This window comes from Aspergillus undulatus (genome assembly GCF_047715775.1).
Source record: "Aspergillus undulatus strain CBS 261.88 unplaced genomic scaffold BDV17scaffold_79, whole genome shotgun sequence".
NCBI lineage: Eukaryota > Fungi > Ascomycota > Eurotiomycetes > Eurotiales > Aspergillaceae > Aspergillus > Aspergillus undulatus.
This window is the reverse complement of record NW_027396683.1, coordinates 64,167-85,552: the sequence shown is the minus strand read 5'-3', so window position 1 is coordinate 85,552 and position 21,386 is coordinate 64,167. Positions and strand designations below refer to the sequence as shown.

At 51.8% G+C, this 21,386-nt stretch overlaps 10 protein-coding genes and 1 non-coding gene across 11 annotated transcripts; 7 read left to right on the top strand and 4 right to left on the bottom strand.

Annotated features, from left to right (window-relative positions):
• Nucleotides 1–828: 828 nt before the first annotated feature.
• On the bottom strand, nt 829–3,017 carry BDV17DRAFT_295970 (transcription factor domain-containing protein; the record flags this gene model as incomplete). Its single annotated transcript, XM_073763194.1, has 8 exons — nt 829–1,003; nt 1,064–1,122; nt 1,178–1,260; nt 1,319–1,711; nt 1,762–1,881; nt 1,931–2,183; nt 2,236–2,868; nt 2,916–3,017. 8 exons carry the CDS (start codon nt 3,015–3,017, stop codon nt 829–831), a joined length of 1,818 nt encoding a protein of 605 aa, XP_073610715.1.
• A 480-nt stretch (nt 3,018–3,497) lies between these two features.
• BDV17DRAFT_295969 (general substrate transporter) lies at nt 3,498–5,633 on the bottom strand (the record flags this gene model as incomplete). Its single annotated transcript, XM_073763193.1, has 12 exons — nt 3,498–3,775; nt 3,824–3,889; nt 3,936–4,108; nt 4,161–4,282; nt 4,347–4,613; nt 4,679–4,797; nt 4,855–4,909; nt 4,960–5,006; nt 5,063–5,252; nt 5,304–5,322; nt 5,385–5,504; nt 5,566–5,633. The coding sequence occupies 12 exons, from the start codon at nt 5,631–5,633 to the stop codon at nt 3,498–3,500; spliced, it is 1,524 nt and encodes a 507-aa protein (XP_073610714.1).
• Nucleotides 5,634–6,251: 618 nt separating this feature from the next.
• BDV17DRAFT_301406 (oxidoreductase, short chain dehydrogenase/reductase family) lies at nt 6,252–7,597 on the top strand (the record flags this gene model as incomplete). The annotated part of the gene is made up of 4 exons (XM_073764251.1): nt 6,252–6,953; nt 7,034–7,145; nt 7,224–7,337; nt 7,397–7,597. The coding sequence occupies exons 1-4, from the start codon at nt 6,490–6,492 to the stop codon at nt 7,595–7,597; spliced, it is 891 nt and encodes a 296-aa protein (XP_073610713.1). The 5' UTR covers nt 6,252–6,489.
• A 733-nt stretch (nt 7,598–8,330) lies between these two features.
• Nucleotides 8,331–9,262, bottom strand: aspf2 (major allergen Asp F2; the record flags this gene model as incomplete). The annotated part of the gene is made up of 3 exons (XM_073763192.1): nt 8,331–8,372; nt 8,429–8,859; nt 8,911–9,262. 3 exons carry the CDS (start codon nt 9,260–9,262, stop codon nt 8,331–8,333), a joined length of 825 nt encoding a protein of 274 aa, XP_073610712.1.
• A 532-nt stretch (nt 9,263–9,794) lies between these two features.
• On the top strand, nt 9,795–11,648 carry zrfC (putative ZIP Zinc transporter). Its single transcript, XM_073755708.1, has 4 exons — nt 9,795–10,111; nt 10,157–10,306; nt 10,356–10,602; nt 10,653–11,648. The coding sequence occupies exons 1-4, from the start codon at nt 9,918–9,920 to the stop codon at nt 11,427–11,429; spliced, it is 1,368 nt and encodes a 455-aa protein (XP_073610711.1). The 5' UTR covers nt 9,795–9,917; the 3' UTR covers nt 11,430–11,648.
• On the top strand, nt 11,649–12,683 carry BDV17DRAFT_301403 (SDR family NAD(P)-dependent oxidoreductase; the record flags this gene model as incomplete). Its single annotated transcript, XM_073764250.1, has 1 exon — nt 11,649–12,683. The coding sequence occupies exon 1, from the start codon at nt 11,868–11,870 to the stop codon at nt 12,681–12,683; it is 816 nt and encodes a 271-aa protein (XP_073610710.1). The 5' UTR covers nt 11,649–11,867.
• Nucleotides 12,684–13,230: 547 nt separating this feature from the next.
• BDV17DRAFT_t138 lies at nt 13,231–13,320 on the top strand. The gene has a single exon. It is a non-coding gene; the product is annotated as a tRNA-Asp (tRNA).
• Nucleotides 13,321–14,158: 838 nt separating this feature from the next.
• BDV17DRAFT_285104 (uncharacterized protein) lies at nt 14,159–14,963 on the top strand (the record flags this gene model as incomplete). The annotated part of the gene is made up of 3 exons (XM_073760641.1): nt 14,159–14,311; nt 14,393–14,531; nt 14,590–14,963. The coding sequence occupies 3 exons, from the start codon at nt 14,159–14,161 to the stop codon at nt 14,961–14,963; spliced, it is 666 nt and encodes a 221-aa protein (XP_073610709.1).
• Nucleotides 14,964–15,467: 504 nt separating this feature from the next.
• Nucleotides 15,468–16,177, top strand: BDV17DRAFT_275970 (uncharacterized protein). The gene is made up of 2 exons (XM_073759281.1): nt 15,468–15,816; nt 15,867–16,177. The coding sequence occupies exons 1-2, from the start codon at nt 15,526–15,528 to the stop codon at nt 15,975–15,977; spliced, it is 402 nt and encodes a 133-aa protein (XP_073610708.1). The 5' UTR covers nt 15,468–15,525; the 3' UTR covers nt 15,978–16,177.
• Nucleotides 16,178–16,937: 760 nt separating this feature from the next.
• Nucleotides 16,938–18,897, top strand: BDV17DRAFT_301402 (acyl-CoA N-acyltransferase; the record flags this gene model as incomplete). The annotated part of the gene is made up of 5 exons (XM_073764249.1): nt 16,938–17,358; nt 17,427–17,671; nt 17,978–18,091; nt 18,154–18,765; nt 18,835–18,897. The coding sequence occupies 5 exons, from the start codon at nt 16,938–16,940 to the stop codon at nt 18,895–18,897; spliced, it is 1,455 nt and encodes a 484-aa protein (XP_073610707.1).
• A 58-nt stretch (nt 18,898–18,955) lies between these two features.
• On the bottom strand, nt 18,956–19,572 carry BDV17DRAFT_295960 (uncharacterized protein; the record flags this gene model as incomplete). Its single annotated transcript, XM_073763191.1, has 3 exons — nt 18,956–19,069; nt 19,139–19,218; nt 19,374–19,572. 3 exons carry the CDS (start codon nt 19,570–19,572, stop codon nt 18,956–18,958), a joined length of 393 nt encoding a protein of 130 aa, XP_073610706.1.
• Between the last annotated feature and the right edge of the window lie 1,814 nt (nt 19,573–21,386).

Sequence of the window (21,386 nt, the reverse complement as noted above, 5' to 3'; positions counted from 1 at the left end):
GCGCAGGGTTGGCACGGCAATTATACCTGCATATTCTAGAACATGTCAGCAAACAAAAGCGTTCATCTGCTGTCTTCACAATTTCTTTGTCTGGGTCTAGACTTAAGTAGATCTATATTCAGACGGACGTCGGCACATTTCTACGACTCCTCGGTCATGCGCCTCATACCACCCCAAGATAAAACACTCCTAAGTCGGGACTTTTCCTGTCAATCGATCTAATCCCAGTCTACTTTACTGTGCTTCCCAGAATCGTCTGAAGATTCCAGTGCTTTTAGCGTCTGGCGTCGGTCTATGTAGCTTTACTTATATCGCCGTCGCAGGTTGCTGTGAACCCTCAAGAGCACCGTCTCAGTTCATCGGGAATGAAACCTTCACTCAACTTACCTGCCACCCAATCCTACAGTGATAGCAGAATTTGGTTCCAAGGGTTGTTGATGTTTTGTACGCACCGACTCCTTGATTCGATCATGCGCCCTGCCGGAATGTTGCAGCTGCATCCTGTGACTATCAAGGGGTGCGTATCTAATTCCAGCGCAGCAAAGGGAAAGGGGGGGAAGATGAAGATGCAAGATAGATAAATAAATTAAAGGAGTTCCTTGTCGGTGAGCCAAAAAGAGGGGATTTACTTTCCGGGAGTAGGTGTGGCTGCGTGGTTTTTGTTTCCAACTCAACTCGCCCTCCCCTAGAGCTATTTTTAGGGTTACAATCTCCCATAATGACAATCCTGGGTATCTCTATTCCGTACAATCTATCCCATCTATCTAGCCACACGAGCTATAATCATAAAAGCCCTTCCATAACACAATCATAAATCATGAATCAGGCTCACTCCCCATCATCCCCCCAAAACTCCCTCAAATCCTCAACCCGCCATGCAGTAGCCCACCCCGTCTCGCGCTCGATCCTGTTCAACGTCTCAACGATCGCGCTGTGCTCCGAGTGATGCGACATGACTTTTCCTGCAATCCACAGCGGTTGGAGTGCGTTTGTCCAGCAGCCGCTGTTTCTATGTTAATTTGAATGTAGATAGATGTGGTGGGAGGGTTTGGTAGTAGCTTACTGGTGAGCGTTGGATGCGGAGATGGCGCAGATTTGGCGAGCGTGGTAGAGGACGGATTTCTGGGGTCAGCTAAGTATTGATGGCACCTTCGATGGGGTAGAGTGTTGAGCTTACCGGTCGCCGGACGAGGGAGAGCGTCTTTGGTTTGCGTTGGAGGAGGAGTAAGGCGCAGGTGTGGTAAAGCTGATTCCCTGAGACTAGGTTCTCGTCAGTGAAATTGATGCTTTGAGAAAATAAACTGTTAAGAAGACGTACTGGCAGCCCCATTCGCATACAACACCGTCGGAAAAGGCCGATCAACCCCCCAGTCCGCCGACGTGCTCGTCGAGACATTGAATATGGACTTCATCTGGCTCGGCCTGTTCTCATACCACTGTTCAACGGCATCGAAAAGCCGGCTCCACCGCGCGACGTAGGATTCACTGCTATCGTCCGGGCTACCGGGGTATGAGGAGGGTGCTGAAGCAGTGGTCCGTCGGAAGAGCACCCCTAGTGTTTGTGCGCAGAGGTAGACTGTATGGTTTGCGTAGGTGTCGTGATTGGAGGCGAGGAACAGCGCGGTGGCCTCGGAGGGATCCATGTCCGCTGGGATCCAGTGGTAAAGGGGAATGATGGTCTCTTCTTCGGAGATGAGACCTCCGCAGACGTCTTAGAAAGTTGTCAGCTTTGCGTTAATAATTTTTGTGCGTGAGAAGTACCCATTCGAGCAAAGCACCAGAAGAGAGCCTGCTCCTCTTTCCCTGAGAATCCATTGATCTCGGCCGCTTGAATGAGATACGCGCATCCGTCTAGGTGGCGACGCCATTCTTTGGGGTTGCCTGTTTTGTTAGTCTCGATACTGTATATTATTTTGATGAGATGGCGTACAGCTCAGCATCTCCAGCACACAAAGGATTACACAAGAAGCGATCACAGGCACCGACTTGCTTTCGAGCTCGGGCAGAAGTAAATGAATGGCCTCCTGGTACAAAGAAAGGCTCTCCGACTGTGACTTTTCATTCTGCTTCCGCTCGATCTGGCGAGCAGAGAGAGCGAGTATAGAGTAGCGCAGGTGCGGTGCACTCTTGGCCATCTGGGGAAACGTCGAGGCGAAGTGCCGATGGTTATCGAACATATCCAGCTGATGCCCTTGTTAGTGCCAGAACCGACTGGTTGCATTCCGGGCAACTTACCCAGAGGCAAATCTCATTCAGATAGTTCTGCCACAGGATGTTCTCCCTATCCGGCGACAATTCAAACCGACCGGTTCTCGCATGGGACTCGCTCCGTCGGTCGGGCGCTGAATCACGTACTGACATAGGTGAGCCAGACCGGCTGGGAATATCAGGTCGGGCAGTCCAGAGCTGTCTGTTTCGTAGGGCTGTGTGGAGAGCTTCGTAGGCTGAACCTGGTAGGAAGACATCGTTGGCTGGGTTGTCGAGGTCGGAGAAGACGCTAGAGTCGAGTAGGGGTGTTGTCATGCCCGAGTATGAGTTGGAGAAGTTGCGCAGAGCAGTCAGTCCATTGACGATGTACTCTGGTGAGGATATATAAGATTGATTCAGGTCGTTGCTCGTGAACTGTGTCGAGTTGGATGGGGACGTCAACCCTTCCGCCAAGTACCCTGGGCTAGCGTGCTGCTCTTCTTGTTCTTGAGTTGGATTGGATATATCAGGGGTTGGAGACGGCGAAAGCGCTGTTACTGGAGCAGCATCTTGAGTGGCAGTCATTTCCTTCTCTTGACCTGGGTCGTTGGCAGCTGGAGCTGGAGCTGGAGCTTCATCGTTCTTGCCCTCCTTCCGACGTGATGGCTCGACAGTCAAGATCTACCATGTCAGCGGTTTTACACTCTCCTTTTCGACAGCTTACAAACCTTGAACTTGCCCTGTCGCCGCGAGGGCCGACTAACAGCCTGATTCATAGACGGGTGCTCGGCCTCAAGCACCTTGATATTGGCATCCCTAAACGCGCCCATCACCCGCCATTGACACCGGTCGCCTCGGCGTTTACATCCCGTACAAGTCGGTTTGATCTCGTCACCTGTTCATCAGCACCCCTTTGGGCACACTCTGATCCTATAGTGACTTACATTTCCTTCGCCGCCGACTACAGTTCACGCAGCCAGTGCGGGTACGTTTCCGTACGGGGCCGCAAGGGGAGTCCCTGGCCTCTGCAGGGTCCGATCGCGTTTCAGTGGCCGAGTCATTCATCGCAACGGCACATATCAATTTGGTATCATTTAGAGTACAAGACAACAATGCGAAAACCCGGGGAAAGAACAATTGCTTAAGAGGGGAAGCCAAAGCGGAGCATTGCCTGATTAGGAAGACTTTGGCGCTGCAACTGTGGAGCACTGGAGCACGGCCAAGATTCAAATCCAAGGACAGTGACGCCGCGAAAACGATTAGCCATTTAGCCAGAGATTTTGCAGGTGGCAAGATGTCTGGTCTCGCCTTCACTCCACATGCTGCACCTCCGTATCCGCTGCCTTCTCCGCAAGTCGGTGCTCCGTGTCCCCCGCAACCCCCATCGACGCGTCCCAGTGTAGTCGCACCTTCTCGCCCGTGAAGAGAAGGTCGATCTGTTCCAGGGTGAGGTTGCGCGTCTCGGGGTAGAAGAAGTAGATGATTGGAAGGAAGCAGAAGTTAAAGATGGCAAAGTAGATGTACGTGCGATAGCCAATGTTGCCGATGCTGACCGGGGTAATCTCGACGACGAGGAAGGTGAATATCCCTGTTCCTATTAGCTGAATTCATCTCAGAACAGGACTTGGGATAGTACAGTTCGTTGCTGTCGATAACGCAGCAGTGCGAGTTCGGATACACAGGGGTGCATATTCAGCGGGCACTGCTCGGGTTAGCCCTACTCATCTCCACAGAAACGGGCGACATACACAGCCATGGAACGGCGAGCAGTCCCACGCCAAAGAAGAAATTGAACAGGAACAGCATCACTGTCGCTACGATACCGGCTGCGTAGCCGCCATCCCACACTGTCCCGGCCAATATAGTCATGCACGCGCACTGTCCGGCAGCCGCGAAGATCATGAGCTTGCGACGACCGAGTCTGCCTGGAGTTAGGGTCGTTCATATAAATGGGTGATTCGAGAGAGGCATACCGATCAATAGCCCAAACGGGAACAAAAGTCGAAAAGAAATACGCGACACCATTAAACCCAGCGACCAGCAGCGCCAAATTATGCGTCATGCCCACAGACTGCTCGAAGATGACGGTGTTGTACTGCCCCCATAAATTAGCACCAGATATCCACTACATCCCAAAGACAAGGAAGTGCCAAACATACGTAAGTAATAAGATTCACCCCCGAAAGCTGCTGCATCATCTGCCCACCCATCGCCAGCAGCGTCCTCGTCCGGAACCGCTGCGGCCCATCCTTGAGCAGCATCTTGAACGAGCCCTCCTGCGCCGCCTGGCGCTCCTCGACCATTGTGCGAGAAATTTCTGTCACCTCGAGGTTGATCACGGGGTCGTCTTGCCCGATGGAACGGGCGTTGGGCTGCACGGACCAGAGGACTTTACGGGCTTCGTTATGCCGGTCGTGCGCGATTAGCTGGATACTACATTAACTTTATTCCGCCTGATTGAATGCTGATTGAATGGGAAGGAGGGGGTTACCCAGCGAGGAGACTCGGGGAGAACAAGGACGCCAAAGAATGTAATCAACGCGAAGAGGATTTGCAGGGCGAGGGGGAAGCGGAATTGGGATTCGTTGTTGACGTAGCTCATGCCATAGTCTGGATAGTTAGTTAGCAATGGTAAAAGAAAAGTAGGGCTAAATGGGGTGAACGCACCAACCCAGTACGCCGTCATCACGCCGAAGATGTTGATAACGAGTTCAATGGCAAGCTAAGCTGATTAGCAACAATTATATAATGAGTCAAGAAAGCTCGACATACTCCTTTACCACGACTCGAGGCTTTACTCAATTCAGAATGCCACACCGCTGTACCCATCAGTATCCACTGCCCGTAAGAGACAGGTAGGAGAGACAAGACATACGGATAGTACTCGTGTTAAGACCGTTTCCGACACCAGCCACGATCCGGCCGACGATCATCTGCGGAATACCATAGGCAGTAGCCTGGAGAACAGCTCCGATGGAGAGGATGATAGAGCCAGCCATGATACACCATCGACGGCCGAGCCGTTCACCGACAAGGAGAGATGCAATCGCGCCGAAGAAGCAGCCCTAGTACTGTAAGCGAGGTGAAGCGTTTTATTGATTGGGAAGTGTACGGACAATTTCATATATGGCAACCCTAGGTAATTGATAGGTTAGCTCAAGCCCAGCAATGTCAATTCCAGGTAAAGGGGAACTCACACCGTCCCCTGCAACGACGAACTCCCATTCCCTCCCTCCGTCGTGTCAATCTCAGGGAAGACCCGCGTGAAGGCATCCCCGCTCAACAACCCCGACATGACACCTTGGTCATATCCGAATCTGCGCCGTCAGTAACAGTCCCATCATCCCCAGTACAAGAATTCCAAGATAAAACACTCACAGCAGAAAACCACTCCCGGCCGTAGCCGTAATGGCCAAACTCAATGGCTGCCCAACAAGCCAAGTCATTTTGTCCTTGAGATATCCGATTAAAGTAAAACAAGACTTTAGAGGCGGGATCCTCTAGTGCCGGTTGGCAGGGCTTATATATCAGCCGGGGGCTCGGGACGCCCTCACTACGTAGTACCGTAGTAGTACCGTGTCCGTCGCTCATCGCTCATCGGGACGGCGACCCACGGGGTGACGGCGTGGCGCCGGGGGTTTGCGGGATATTCTGGGGTTGAGAGTTGAGACGGTTGCCTTTAGCCTGATTTGGGGTGTCAGACGAGCTAGTTTAGTTTTACTTTACTTCGAGAGCTTGATTGTTCCTGGACCTGGACAATTTGTTTCTGTATACAGCCCTATACAATCTCACCGCTACCTATGCAGAACTATTGTCACGACACATCCAGATAATGCAAACTGCACACGTAGCAAAGCAGTCCCATTATCGCCAAACAACACCTCCAAGATCAATCAGTCCACGTTTCACTCCAGCACCCCGATCCCTCCGAAAAGTGGGCCCTCTCCGGACAACCCCCGCGTCCCCAGAATTACTGCATTAGGCAGACTTAGGCGCCGCCTGCAAGCCTTAACCCCCCACTTCCCCTGACAAGCAATGCTAAGCACATCGGGATACCGTGCGTAGCAGCTCCGGGTCTCGTGCATATGCCTCCTACTCGATAAGTCGAACCCGGCCGGCCGATAAGAAGATGTTTTCTTCCTGGTTGGGTTATGATACCCATTTAGGTGCCTATCGACCAGCACGTTTTGAGGAGAGGGGAGGTCCAGTTTCGTTTGCTATAAATCTCTATCATCTCACCCCAACCCTTCTTCTCGATAACAATTCTCAGATCTCAAATCTCATCTCAATCTCCTCACCAAAATGTCCCCCGTCGCTCTCACCCCCGGCACCCAAACGCCCGCCACCGAAAACCCTCCTCCCAACGCCATGCCCACTCCCTCCGTTGCCCCCGCAAACCCCCTCTTCTCCCTCTCCACCCGCACAACAGCAATAACCGGCGGCGGCCGAGGCCTAGGCATCGTCCTAACAAGCGCAATCCTCGAAGCCGGCGGCGACGTCGCCTGCCTAGACCTTCTCCCCGCCCCGGCAGCGGAAGAATGGGTCGCTGTGCAGAAGCTCGCTGCCTCGCGTGGCCTCTCGGCTACATACATCCAGTGCGACATTACAGATGAAGTTGCGACGCAGGCGGCGCTAGAGAATATTGCGCGCGTTGGAGTTGAACGAGGGATGCCGCTGAGAGGGTTGATCACTTGTGCGGGAATTCAGCAGATGGTCCCGGCGTTGGAGTATCCCGTTGAGCTTTGGAGGAAGATGTTGGATGTTAAGTATGTCTGACTTCATTTCTCCTCCATCTGTTCTTTTCTTGATAAGGGTTTGGCTAATGAGTTTTTGTTTCTTCCTTCAGCGTCGTCGGAACGTTCATCCCGGCTAAGCACTGCGCGCGGATATTCAAGGAGCAAGGGACGGGTGGGAGCATTGTCATGATTGCGTCGATGTCAGGGCAGATTGCGAACCGGGTATGCTCTACTCTGCCTCTTAATTGAGGCTGGCTGGCCTTCTTTCCCAAAGCGAAGCTAATCAGCCTCATGCAACAGGGCCTAACATGCACCGCCTACAACTCCTCCAAAGCAGCCGTGCACCAAATGTGCCGCTCCGTCGCCCAGGAATGGGGCCAGTACGGTATCCGCGTTAATACTTTATCTGCGGGTGTATGTTTCCCCTCCAAATTCTCCCTTTCCCCTCCGGGCTCCTCTAACGAGTGTGGCAGTACATCCGCACCGCAATGACAGACGCCCTCCTCGTCGCCAAGCCTGAAGTCGAAGAGACGTGGATGCGCGGCGCGCTGCTCGGCCGCCTCGGTGTGCCGGATGACTTCAAGGCGCCGGCTGTGTACATGTTGTCTGATGGGAGTGGGTTCATGACGGGGGCGGATCTGCGTGTTGATGGGGGGCATTGCGCTTCTGCTTGATTTGGTTATGGTATGATGGGGTGAGGTAATGGGTTGATATGATTAGTTTGGTTAGATAGGATTAGATTAATAGATTGCATTGCATTGTGTACGGTGTTTGGGTTATTGGGCATCGGCGTAGTAAGTCTCTCATACCATGGGGATGGATAGTTAACGCGCACGGTTAATCCTCGGTACGTTAAAATATTCTGAAGTTCAGCCGCAGCAGACCTTGTCTGAAAGACGAATCCTTGGAGGAGCCGCTGAGCATCGGACACAAGTTTACTAACCTCTACTTCTTTGTGTTTTGTCTTTTGTCTCAAGGACTCGTGAAATGGTTGATTTTGGGTTTGTGACGAAGTGCTGATTTTCGCTTTCTGGTCTTACGACGCCGGTCCATTGGTATCCTTATCTATCCATCGCGGGTACGGCCAAGAAGAGAAGCGGGATTTATACGATAAGATTGATGAAGGAGGTAGGTGACGGAAAAAAAAACCTATAACAATGGCGAAGTAGCTTGAAATAAGATGGCGTTGAGTATATTATACTTTATTGCTGCTAAGCTGGTATGTATATAACTATGTATATCTAAAGAGTGCTGATCCATAATCCATCATAAGTCATAGATCCTATACATTAATGCCGGCATGATCAGAGGTGAGGATTGTAAGTGGCCCCCGCACATTGTGTCGAGCGTGAGATAGGTAGTAATGGCGTGAGTCGTCGAGTATCATTCCATAAAGGACAAAAGGGTTTAGATGCAGTGGAGCTCTCCACCTTCGTGAGTGTGGCAATTCTGGACATAGTTAGCATTGCACACACAAAGGAAAGCGTATGGAGGAACAAACGTACCTCAGGGATGTCTTCCTCGGCCTCGTCGTCTTCAGCAGCCGCATCATCCTGTTCGTGCGACTCCTCGCTCTCCTCATCCTCCTCCTCACCAACACATCCAACTCCAGGAACAGCAACATCATAGGCATAGACCTCGAGAGCAAAGTACTGCAGGGTCTCGGAGTCATGCGTAGCTTCGGTCCTGTTTCCGTTCGCGAACTCCAAAACACCGTCGTATCCATCGGCATAATGCTCAACGAAGCCCTGTCCGATGGCAGGCATGTGGTACAGCCTGTGGAGCAGGTCCGCAGCCCAGAAAGTATTCGTCTCGGACCCGGAAACGGTGTAGCCCTGGGAGCAGATTGTGCTTAGGGATCGGCGGGAGGTATAACTGAGCGGGCAGATGACGGTCTCGTCCGTGGCGTTCTCGCCGCGCCAGTGGCCGGCCCAGTCTGGACAGTTAGTGAGTTGAAGCAACAGATAATATGGGAGGTCAAGCTCACCAGCAAGATCACAGTTTCCATCTGGGTTATCGCAGCGGAAAAGGGTGCCACTGGAGTTCCCGTTGATGACGATGTCGAAGGCTCCGATGGCGGTGATGGAGGGCCTGTCGCCAAAGTACTTGCGGTAGATGGCGCTCTTATTGCCCCAGGTGAGAATGTGCTCTTTGGCGTGCTCAGCAAGGGAGACAGTCTCCTGAAGGCCAATGGCAAGTTGGCGCTGCTCGGTGGCGTTGCAGCTGTGGTGGATGGGGAACGGAGACTTGATCGGGTCCTCCAGGGGAATGGGGGTTTGCTGGGCTGGGAGAGCCGCAATTGGCGCGACGAGAGCCAGAGCAAGAGCGAGGAACTGCATTTTGAAGGATAAACAATGCGATGCGTTGCGTTGCTCGGAGAATGTCACCTGTCAGTCTGCGCTGCTGCAGGGACCTGGATGATCGCCATGATGACAGTATTTATACCTTTTCTTCTACCGCGACAAGACTCGATCGAGTACCCTTGGGAATACCAAGACGGCTTCCAAGATGCCATCCAAGCAGTGGCAATTGTAGAATGCTGCCATCTTCCAAACTTCCGCGGACGACATGGCAGCATCACTTACATCCCACGTTTTGCCAAGCAGCCAAGCCCGCGAGAGGACCCTGGGGACGACAGGCTAAACTTGATGGAAGACTCTGTCCGGGCGAGGTCTCCACTGCCAGAAGGTTGACTCCGTAGCGGCCATCGCTGTTGGCACTTGGCAAGATGCATTATCTTGGCGGGCTGCTTGGCAGGTGTACCTTGGTGGTTAGTGAGGATGAGAAATGCAACGCTCTCGATGGGACCAGGCGTGGGAAGATTTTTCTGTATATTAACATTATTCCATGATTCTGAAGCTGTGATACCTTGTGGACAGCGGAGATAAATACTTTACGCCTCGTGCCGTGCTTGGTTGTGCGAGTGTAAGCCCAGACGCCAGTTCGTGACACTGCAACCCCTTGCGTCGCAGGTGTATCGGAGTAGTTCGCGCCATGAAGATCTTTGTTCCCCTTCTGGCCGCTATCGGCCTTGTCCGTGCGGTCGATATCACGGATTGCCACAAGCATGGCGACGATGTATACTGTATGACCCCAGACGGTGGTGAGGTTCAGGTCCTCTTGGACAACCCTCCAGCGGGAGATCCTCCGTCCGAGTATACCGACTGCCACTCACACGGCGACACATCGTGAGTGACCAACTTCCTTCCCTTGTTCATGTCTAATGAGTCCAGGTACTGTGTCGATGCGGACGGAAACGATGTCGAGATCTTGGGCGAGATCACCACTGGCAGCTCTACCGACAGCTCTACCGGCACGTCCAGCGAAGAGACGTCCACTGACTCCAGCGAGGAACAAAACTGCCATTTCCATGCAGGTGTAGAGTATGTATTCCCTCCAACTGCCCGTCGCGGCTGATGCTGACTGACCTAGGCACTGCGTCGGAGCCGGCGAATCTGAGAGCGGCGGCAGCAGTCAGCCCAGCTGCGGTGTCCAGTCTCGCGACTACGACATGCCGCTCCGTATCGGAACGCTCTTTGTTGTTCTCGTCACCAGCTCAATCGGTGTCTTCCTCCCTATGGGCTTGGTGAAACTTCCGTCAGCGAGCATCAACGTCTGGGCATCGACCATCATCAAGCAGTTCGGCACTGGTGTCATCCTCTCAACTGCATTCGTTCATGTAAGTCGCTCGCGGTCGTGCTCAAGATGAGCAGAAGCTAATGAGTGTAGCTCTATACCCACGCAGATCTCATGTTCGGTAACGAATGTCTCGGTGGGCTCGAATACGAAGCCACCACATCCGCCGTCGTGATGGCCGGTATATTCCTCTCCTTCCTGACCGAATACATCGGTCATCGCTACCTCCTCGCCCGCGCAGCCCGCTCACCGTCCCCCTCTCAACCGGCCGACAATGGTTCCAACGTCTCGCCCAAGTCGGCCGCCGACGCGGTAGCCCAGCCTCACCAGCACAACACCCTCGCCGGCCTAGGCCACCACCACGGCGGCGACCCGACTAACCCCAATACCAAGCTCTCCGTCCTCGTCATGGAAGCCGGTGTCATCTTCCACAGTATCCTGATTGGCATAACGCTCGTCGTAGCCGGCGACTCCTTCTACAAGACCCTTCTCGTCGTCATCGTCTTCCATCAGTTCTTCGAGGGTTTGGCGCTCGGTGCCCGAATTGCGCTCCTACCTGGTCGCACATTCCCCACCAAGGCAATCATGGGCGCTGCCTTTGCTCTCGTCACACCAATCGGTATGGCCATTGGAATGGGTGTGATTCACTCATTCAATGGGCAAGACCGTCACACGCTCATTGCACTGGGAACCCTCGATGCGCTCTCGGCCGGTATTCTGGTGTGGGTTGGTGTGGTTGATATGTGGGCGCGCGACTGGGTCATCGAGGGAGGCGACATGATGAATGCTCCGTACGGACACGTTACTGCAGGTGGTATTTCGCTCATTGCCGGAATGGTGCTGATGGGTGTCTTGGGTAAATGGGCTTGATCCTGCACTGGACAGAATTGTGAATGTAAATAGACCTGATGGCGGATGCGCGTGACGAACAGGATGGTGGGGGATGGTCGCGATGCGTCTTGCTGGCTCACATTCTTTGCGCGGGACGCTGGACTTCAGCTGAACGCGTCTACCCGGGAAATTTGAGTAGAATAGATAATTAACGACTCATGATGGACATAAAAATGGAATATGAACGATCAGTCATCCTTTGCTGCTTCAGAACTTTGTGATATCGTGGAAAGGTTAGAACTGCTTAATGGGGAAGGTCCGATTGTAATCCATTCAGTGGAGCGGGGATGAAGGCTGGGGTAACCCCCACTCCCCCTTCATCGTCGTGAATATAAGCAGAACACCCGCGTCACTGCACCCTCATTCCTCCAACTTCCCTGCCACAAAGAAAATTGTCTCTACATCCCTTCCTTAGCCATGGCAGCACCCGCAATCTACCCCAGCCTGTACGGCAAGACCGTCGTCATCTCCGGCGGCGCAGCCGGAATCGGCGCAGCAACAGTCGAGCTCTTCGCTCTCCAAGGCAGCCAAGTAATCTTCCTAGATATCTCAAGAGAAGCAGCCCAAGAGACAATCAAAAAAGTCGTCTCTCGAGCACCAGAAGCCGAAGCACGATCCGGCCCCGCAATCAAAGCCCCGATATTCTACTACTGCGACCTGACGGATCTCCCCGAAGTCCAAGCAACCGCAGCAAAGATAATAGAGGAACATGGCCCCGTCCACGTCCTAATCAACAATGCCGCAGCCCCAGGTAGCGCCGCACGAGTGAGCTCAGAGCAGACGACGCCCGAGGCCTGGGACTTCAACATCAACGCCAACCTGCGACACGTATTCTTCCTCTCGCAGGCTTTCATCCCGGGTATGAAGAGTCTTGGGTCCGGGAGTATTGTCAATCTAGGCTCCATTACGTGGCGCATTCCGGCATCTAATACGCCCGTTTATGGGACATGCAAGGCGGCGATAATGGGTCTTACGCGCGTGCAGAGTAAAGAGGTGGGCGAGGCAAATATAAGGATTAACAGTGTTATGCCTGGGGCTATTGCGACGGAGACCCAAATACGGGATGTTCTTACACCGGAGTATCGCGCTGAGGTATTTCGGGGACAGAGTCTCAAGCGGGATCTGGTTCCTATGGACGTGGCAAAGGTCATTGTTTTCTTGGGGAGTGATGAGGCGAGTGGGGTGACAGGGAGCTCGTACGTTGTTGATGGGGGGTGGGTTAGTGATGTTTGATTTGGTAGCACATAAGTCTCGGATCAAACGTTTATAAGGGGGTATATCTGTGATCATTCTCTTGTTTTAAGAATTAACTATGCAGGAGACAGATTTGTTGAATCAAAGCTCGATCTGTCGCTGCGAGGGCCGCCAAACCCTGTCATCGTATTCCAGGTAGGTTTGTGCCAACGACATATATGCCTTACTTTCATGGCGCTCTATGTACATACTGGTTATCAAAAACCTGTCGCTGTTTGATTAGATATTACCGACAACTGAGGAAAATGATGCCAATGGCATGTCCCGTGCGGAAGGGGTGGTGTTGCCGCAAAGATATATATCGAACAACAAAAGGAGGTCTGCATCCACAATACCCCCAAAGTCAAGAACCTGACCACGCAGACATATAGAGTACTTTAGACGCTTATTATAATCAAGCTATCAAAACATCGAAGTCTGACAACACAAAAGGATCTTCCAGAAAGAAACTCAAAAGCTCAACAAAACTTCTAGCTTGGAATTGCATTACAAGTTTAAGCAAAAAATAAAAGCGAGCAATAACAATTCCTCGATGGTCTAACGGTCATGATTTCCGCTTGTCACTTCTTAGGAGGAACAAGCGCGGGAGACCTGGGTTCGACTCCCAGTCGGGGAGAAAAATCTTTTTTTTATGTCTTTTATGTCTTTTATATATCGTTTCTGTTGATGTAGTATGGCCAATGAGATCGAGCGATCTCTGTTTCCCTTTTATCCTCAACCATTCAAAGATATTTATATCATTCTAGCCTTGGGTATTATTGTTTACCCGGATCCTTATACACTCCTGAGCCCCATCCTGCCAGCCACCGAGACGTGTCGCGATTCCAAGGACTGGTCTCAATAATGACCCCTTGTTTAGCCGAGATACCCAGCCTCAGCCCTGAACGTATCGGTCTTTTAGCTTCCCAGTCTCTCGAGTCTCTCATCCACACTTGTCGTTCCGATGGTCCCTGACATTTGGCGTGGCCCACTTGGGCCTGCGAACTGGGTCCCGGCTTCACCCCCGCGCTTTGACGCCGACACTAGCAAAGTTAAGAGATTCCCACGTTGAATGTTCATTCAGTGAATCAATTTGATACATCGTAGACAAACTGTTGAGGTCCCGGTGCGCGTTGGTCGAGAGCCCGTCTTCTCTGAAGCATCATCTTCTGGGAATTCATACGGCAGCATCTGCTGAGCTGCTCCAGGAGCCCACAACGGAAGACAGAGGATCATCAAAAACAAGACTAGTCTATACGATCCGGAAATGAACGACGTCAATCAGTTGACCAGGTCCACATTGTTCCCGTGTGCACTTATCACTATCAATTTAGCATCAAGTGGCTTATGCACCCGTGACAATCTGCTCCAGCCCTTTGAACACTCTTCAGAATCCTTCACGCCTGTCTCAAGTCTCACCATAAGCCAGTAATCACCTTCCTGCTATATCATAACCCATTATACCCCCCGACGGGATGTCCGACTCCTCATCCTCCGACGCCAGCACCTTCGGCTGGGCCCTCCGCGTAAACGGCTCCTGCCTCGAGCAAGAAGAAGACTGCGGTCCCACCCTCGATCCATACCGAGTCTGCTGCCCCGGCGGCTCATTCTGCCCGAACGCGTACAATGTCGCGTGCTGTCCGTCATCGTCGAACTGCACCGAAGCGCTAGAGGCGAAACCAGCCTGCGCCAATCAGACCTGGGATTAGTATATCAATGGCGGATACTTCTGTTGCGAACATGGGACGACGGGGTATGCGAAGGAGGGAGGGTCGAATGGGTGTGGTTCGCCCGGGTATGTGCTTGGAGAGGGGGAGACGAAGTTGGAGATTATTTCTACGGGGACAGGTGAGTAGTGTTCAGACTTTTCTTATCCTTGACTGTGCATCTTACAATTCATCCTCAGTCTCAACGAGCACGCCAACATCAACACCAACCAATTCCACATCCACCCCCACCTCCACAACAACACAAACCTCCTCAGAATCAAATCACTCCTCCGGCTCCGACGCAGGCGCAATAGCAGGCGGTGTCATTGGCGGCGCCGCGGGCGCGGCACTCATCATTGCACTGATATGGTTCTTGATGCGAATGCGGCGCCAGCGACAGGCGCCGCCGCATTTCCCTACGCAGGGTATGGCTTCAATTCCAGAGAGCTACTGTAGCAAGGAACTCCCCGCGCAGGGGAACTCGTTGGTGGAGATGGATGGGCATAGGCCGCAGGAGCTCGGTGGGGATTATCGCGTGGTTGCGGAGTTGCCGGGGTATTATGGCCGATGAGACATCATGAGAGAAGGGTAGCTTGTTCGGCCTTAGGGTGGTTTGTGGTTTGACATGATTGTTGGATTTTAGCTATTCATGGAGAGCGTGGTAATGTATACTAATCTTCTTTCATCCTTCTTTGATGGTGGGGTTGAGTATTCACCTCTTGATTCACTGTACATAATGAATTCATAGTGACTGGCTTGTTCAAGCAAACGGATTGCTGATCGGATGTCCTAGACCACGCTTACAAGAAACGCAAAGTACCTAAAGCTCCGGCCCGGTCGCAGAGCTCCTGCTGAGTTCATCCCTCACCGGGCTGAGGTCCATCACCATCGCAACTGCCTCATTTAGGGTTGGACCCAAGCACAAGAACTCGCCTCAACCGCATGAATCATTCCGCGACTCATCTCTTGAAATCGATCAATCTATTCACTGATATACTATTTTTAGACAGCATCCAAGCCCATACCCCTCTCCAGGCAGACGAATCTTATACCAACAACACTCGGACCTTCGTTGCGATCGCGAGCCGCACCAAAAGAAACACCCGCTTAGTGAACTACACCCATCCGACGATATGGTCCAGAAGTGCATGAAACGCGTGAAGCGCTCGGAGCATTCAGACGCCCCATCCTCAACCTCCACAACCTCAAAGTCGTCCCAGCCCGCATCACCTGCGAAATATTCAAAGTCCTCAAAGTCGGAACCCGCAATAGGCCGCTGCTGGGACTGGATTATCACGAGAGGAAACTGCCACTACGCCAAGGACCGCGCTTCCTTTGCCAGGTATCGCAACATATCACACCTGGTTTCGTTCTGCCCTGACGAGCCACCATTCACTCCTATTGCCGGAGTCGGGACTGTGATTCTGCAGGTGAAAATGAGCCTGGAGGAGGGAAAACCGACGCGGACTCTTACGTTGCACGATGTACTTCATGCTCCCAGTGCTCCCTGCAACGGATTCTCGCCGTTAAGATATCACCTCTCGAATGGAGGGCTCGTGGCCGGGGGACGAATGTCCGGCGTTGATATAAGAGGCCAGCCTCTGTGGTGCAGCCAGCCGTTTTGTGGGCTGAAGAAGTTGGCTATATCTGGCAATCCGAAGGGGTGGTCGTATATCTTAGGCGACGGGACGACTTATTGTGTTGATATGGAGCTGCATGAGAGGGAGCTTGAAAAGATTGTTGCTGTCCCCAAGGGCGCCCACAGGGTGTCTCGGTCGAATCGCGCAATCGAATCTCTTCATCCTGTTGTCGAATCGAAAGCTAGCCTGAAATGACAGACATAGATTATTAAATACCGGCATACCATCCCACATACCCCTGCCCCGCAACAACCCCGCCTTTGACTTGCGCAGAAATATCGACATTGTCCTTCGAATTTTGGTCACATATCACTCCAGTCATAAGGCTACCCGAAGGCTCTCCCATATTCTGCATCCTCATTTCGCCTTTTTTTTTTTTTTTTTTTTTTTTTTTTTTTTTTTTTTTTTTTTTTTTTTTTTTTTGGCTCTATCGTGCGACTATGCCTATCGGCGATCGATATAGCGCCCCGATGCTGCAACAGTCGTTTTTGAACGTCCGAAACTACGCCGCAGCTCTAGGCTTATTCTAGACTTGTGCGCAAGGTATGATGGATTAGTAAAGAGTCATTGTTGATTGTGAGGTCCCAGTTTGAACAGTTGGCGAAGGCAATAGAGCTGACATGTTGCACTATGTTTATAGATCAAGCTTTCCAGGCATCTCGACACTTACACTCTTTCCTTAGAATAGGTTATTATTAGATAGCAATCGAGTCATTTCCCAATAGTCCTAAGGTCGCCAAACGCCAAACTAGTAGAAGAGCCAGTACTGATTGGGACGCCGACTCTATCCATGGATGGGGTCCGTCCTGACTCATAACCGATCTCCCCACACTATTTAACTCCCCAGATCTCCAACAACAACAGAAAACAAGCCACTCACAGATCAAAAGGTAAAAGAAACCAAAATGACCATCCTCATCCGCCCCTCCACAGAATCCGACGCCCCGACCCTAGCAGACATCAACATCAAAGCCTTCGCCAACCAAGGCTTCATCGCCAATGCCTTCCCCAACATCCCTTACTCAGTCGTCCACCCGCTCAAGCGCGCACGCTATCTGCAGAAAATGGCACACCCGCAGACACAAGTTATCAGTGCCGTTGACACAGAGACCGGGGAAGTCGTCGGGTGCGCGAGATGGGTGTTTCCGAGTGAGAGGCCTGGTGAGGGCGTGATAGAGCTTATGAGTGATGCGGCGGACAAGGAGAAGGGCGCGGGGACAACGACGGAATTGCAGATTCCGCCCGGGACGAATCGCGAGATCTACGAGGGGTTCTTTGAGATTTTGAAGGAGAGTGGGAAGAAGCATGTGAGGGATGACGATATCGGTACTTCATCCTCGTTTGTGCTTTTTCTCCCACTCCTCATGCATGCACCGCTAACGCAAGTATTCCAGTCCTCGAATTCATCGCCACCCATCCAACCCACCAAGGCCGCGGAATCGGGAAGGCCCTCCTGTCCTGGGGAAGGGAGCAGGCCGATCGGCTCGGCAAGCGGATTTACCTGGAGGCCACGGACGAGGGGTATCCCGTGTACGTGAAGAGCGGGTGGCGGGCGCTGGAGAGGGTAGAAATCGAATATGAGCGGTGGGGCGGGGAGGGGGTGCAGGTTTTGACGTTGATGGTGAAGGATCCGGAGGAAGTCCTTGCTTGAGGTTGGGGACTGGCTCGTGACCTGAGTCTTGACTTGTTGTTCGTTCATATGTATTGAATGGTCGCGTGCAGTGCATATGATGTTGTGTTGGTCCGGCACAACCTGCCGCATTGAGTTTAAATTGGTTGGAGATGAAGTTGTACAGTTGCCTTACTACAAGGTCGGGTTCCGCGTGTGCCTGCCTGCTAGGGTTAGGCTTGCTTTTTTTTTGTTTACTTATAAGGCTCTTCTCTGGCAAGTCATACTATATAATTTATACCATACTTAGGTTATCAACCTATACAACTCATCAAGATGACAATCAACATCCACCCCCTAACAAAACCCGACATACCACAAGCCGTAGAATGCATCCAGACTGTCTTCGCCGACGATCCGTTTTTCCTGTATATTTTTGATCCGGATACTGTATGATTCCCGTCCCATTCCTCCCACTGATAAAATCCGAGTTGAATTAATGAGTGAGGAAGTATAACATCGCCCGCAACGCCGCCTCTCTGCGCGCTCACTTCCTTCACGGGTTAAGCATCAAGGCCCCGATTTATGTCGCGAAGGAGACGATCTCAATGACGAAGTCAAATAAATCATTTGACTCGTCGGAAAGTCAAAGTGAAGATGAGGATACCCGCATCGTCGGAATCTGCTGGTGGCACCCGCCAACCCCAGCCCCATCAACGAACTCTATGAAATGCTATGCGCAAGACATCCTCCTCTCCCTCCGCCAACTCCTCTACAACATCCAATACCTCGGACGGGGCGGCCTCCGGTTACACCGGTACAAGCAATGGAAAACACTCCAGGCGCAAACGCACCGTCGGATCTGGACCGATCCGAGGGGTTACTACTTCTGCAATGTCATTGCGGTCCGGAAGGAGGTGAGGGGCAAAGGTGTGGGGAGGATGTTGGTTGAGGCTGTTACGCGCAGGGCGGATGAGGAGGGGATGAGTTGTTATTTGGAGAGTTCGAGGGGGGCGCCGAATTTGGGGATTTATGAGAGACTGGGGTTTCGGGAACGTTGTACAATTGACTGCTTTGATGAGGAGGGGGAGCAGGGTGGGAAAGCCCGGGGAGAGGGGGTTACGGTATGTTTCTCTGCCCTGCCTTGTCCCTTCACAATGCATAGTAGTGCTGATGATGGTGTGCTGCTATAGTTATATTGCATGATCCGAGCACCAGCAACGAGGAAGAACAACAATCAAGAACAAGAAAGGTGATTAATGAATGATAACGATTTGACCACAGCAATTGTAATTACACATTAACTGAACACCTTCAACTTGAACTTCCTCCACGTATTAACCCACGAGCATAGCCAAAGACCGAAAGAATCTTGAGAATGGAGCCGAGAGCGATGCAGGGCAGGGTAGCGCCGACGAGGTCGTCGCTCTGATATCATAGTCAGTAAGTGTAGGGTAGGAGGGGGGACTCGATAGAGAAAGACAGGCGGGCACATACCGCGCTTCTAGGGCTCTGAGCACAGCAAGCAATGTTCTGCTTGCATTTCTGGTTGATGAGGTCGTCGACACCGATGACAGCTGCAAAACACAAACAAATTAGTCTCCCTATACAAACAAAATTCGAGAAGACAAAAGAGGGGTGTGTGTGAAAACGCACCAGAGATATCAATCTTCGAACACTGATCAAAGGCACCAAGACCCTCAGCCGCAGACCCAGCACCAAGAATAATCACTCAGCAGACCGGCAGCAATGCCTTCCTGGACAACAGTTGAGTCACCGCCGTACTTGACGTTGTTGCAGCAGGCGATCTGGGCCTTGTCACCGCACTTGGAAGAGGCTTCCTGGACGGTCAGGCCACTGGGAACGGGGAACTTGTTTGCGCTGGCAACGGCCGCGATCGCGAGGGTGATGAGGGCGGTGGTGAACTTCATTTGATGGTTCGTTGGGGACTTGGGACTTGTGTTTGAGTATAGAGTTAGTATGGATGAGAGTAGGAGAGTAAGATAGAAGAGCAGAAAATTGAAGGGGAGGACAGCGCCAATAAATGCTTGGGCTTGGCGGACATTTCTCTCTAGGGCTGCGAGCGTTATATACCCCAGAGTGTGATTGTTATATTGTTTAATTGCATTTTTCTGGCAAACAGGGCTCGTTGCGGTCGGGTCCCCTGGTTTGAACGTTCCTTGCATACCATGAGGTCCGCCGCACGCGGATTAGAGAATTCTCCGACGAGCTTGGTTTACTTGCCACGGGAGGGATAGATTGGTGACTCAGGGGTTGTTCAAAGGATGAATGCTCAGATCTCAGTTTTGAATAGCATGGTTACCGGCCATTCTTCGAAAAGCGTATCCTGTTCCTGAGTTCTCCACCAGCCAAGGGAGAGCCTTTGCCCGTGCCCTGATTACTGCCCCACCGAAGAGTCAATATTAATTGGTTCTGCCTAACCATTGTCTTGTTTGAGGTACCTACGTAGAGCATGAACTGTATCTAAGCACGCCCTGAGAGACCGGCAGCCCTGATTACTTGGTGATAACGCATTTGGTAACTCCTTTGGGGGGTCTCATCTCGGAAGCGGAGCAAGCAGTTAGGGACCCTGGAGCCCTCCAACAACAACTAAAAAATAACAGCAGAGATAACCCCAACCGGACGCTAACTGGGTTACAGTAGCATTGTACTGGGAGGGTGTACTATTGTTATGTGCACAACAACTATCCGACAGCTAGTGCGCGCCTCGCAGCCACCTACATACGTCTATTACTATAGATCCTGTTGCGGGATGCTGAGACAAAAATGACTTGCATTTTAAGCGCTGAAGGTGAATTCGTAATAAGGACCGCAAATTACTAAAGAGTCTGGTTTCAATAATATATCCCTATCACAGACATTACGAACGCCATCTATCGTACAGCGATTCTTGGCCGGAGCGACTGCAGACTATGCCCCATGCCCTCCATATCTGAGAAACGGGAAGTGAAAAGAGCATACAAACTTTTTGTATGATTCTATGGTTATGGATATGTGAGTTTTCATAATCTTAGAGCTACCAATGCCAACTTCATCACGCCCGACATATGCGCTTCGCATGGAATTAGCATCTTGAACAATTAGCAAGCCCTAAATTTCATGGAATTTACATAGCATCCTACGTTCAAGTATCCCACAAATAGGCACAGTACCGCTTTCAAAGGCATCCATGAAACTTCAGGAGCCTAGAGTCTCTGCTAAATGCCCTTGGCCGTCTACCTGGACATTCTCTACTCACTTCTCTCGGCCATCCTCATCATTATTTCCATATCAAGATATGTTGTAAAGTTTCACCTAGAGCTATAAAACCCTTTCCGAACGCCGGGTGCGTCGGCAGAATAAACGATACATCGTCTCGGTCAAAATAACCATCCGGTTAACCGCAGTTACTCCGGCAATGCGCGGAGACTTCAACGGCCCAAATCAAGACTAACAACAAGTTAAAGCGTGCGCCAAAATGTGGTGTTTTGTCATCGACCATGTATGCGTCTCGCGGTCCGTTTCTTGGATCAGATTCGGGAGAAGGTTCAAGGGCTCAAATTGCACTTTAGCTACTTTATATTTACCAAGCTTAGACCTACTTGGATATCCCTTTATGTATTTATGTATCCTGCTTGAACAGCCAGTATCTGCTAGTGGCCAGCAGGCACTACCATAAGTGCGGGGGAAGCTTCAGGGCAAGTCGGACCTCGGCTGCATCCCCACCCGCAACAGAGGTATATCT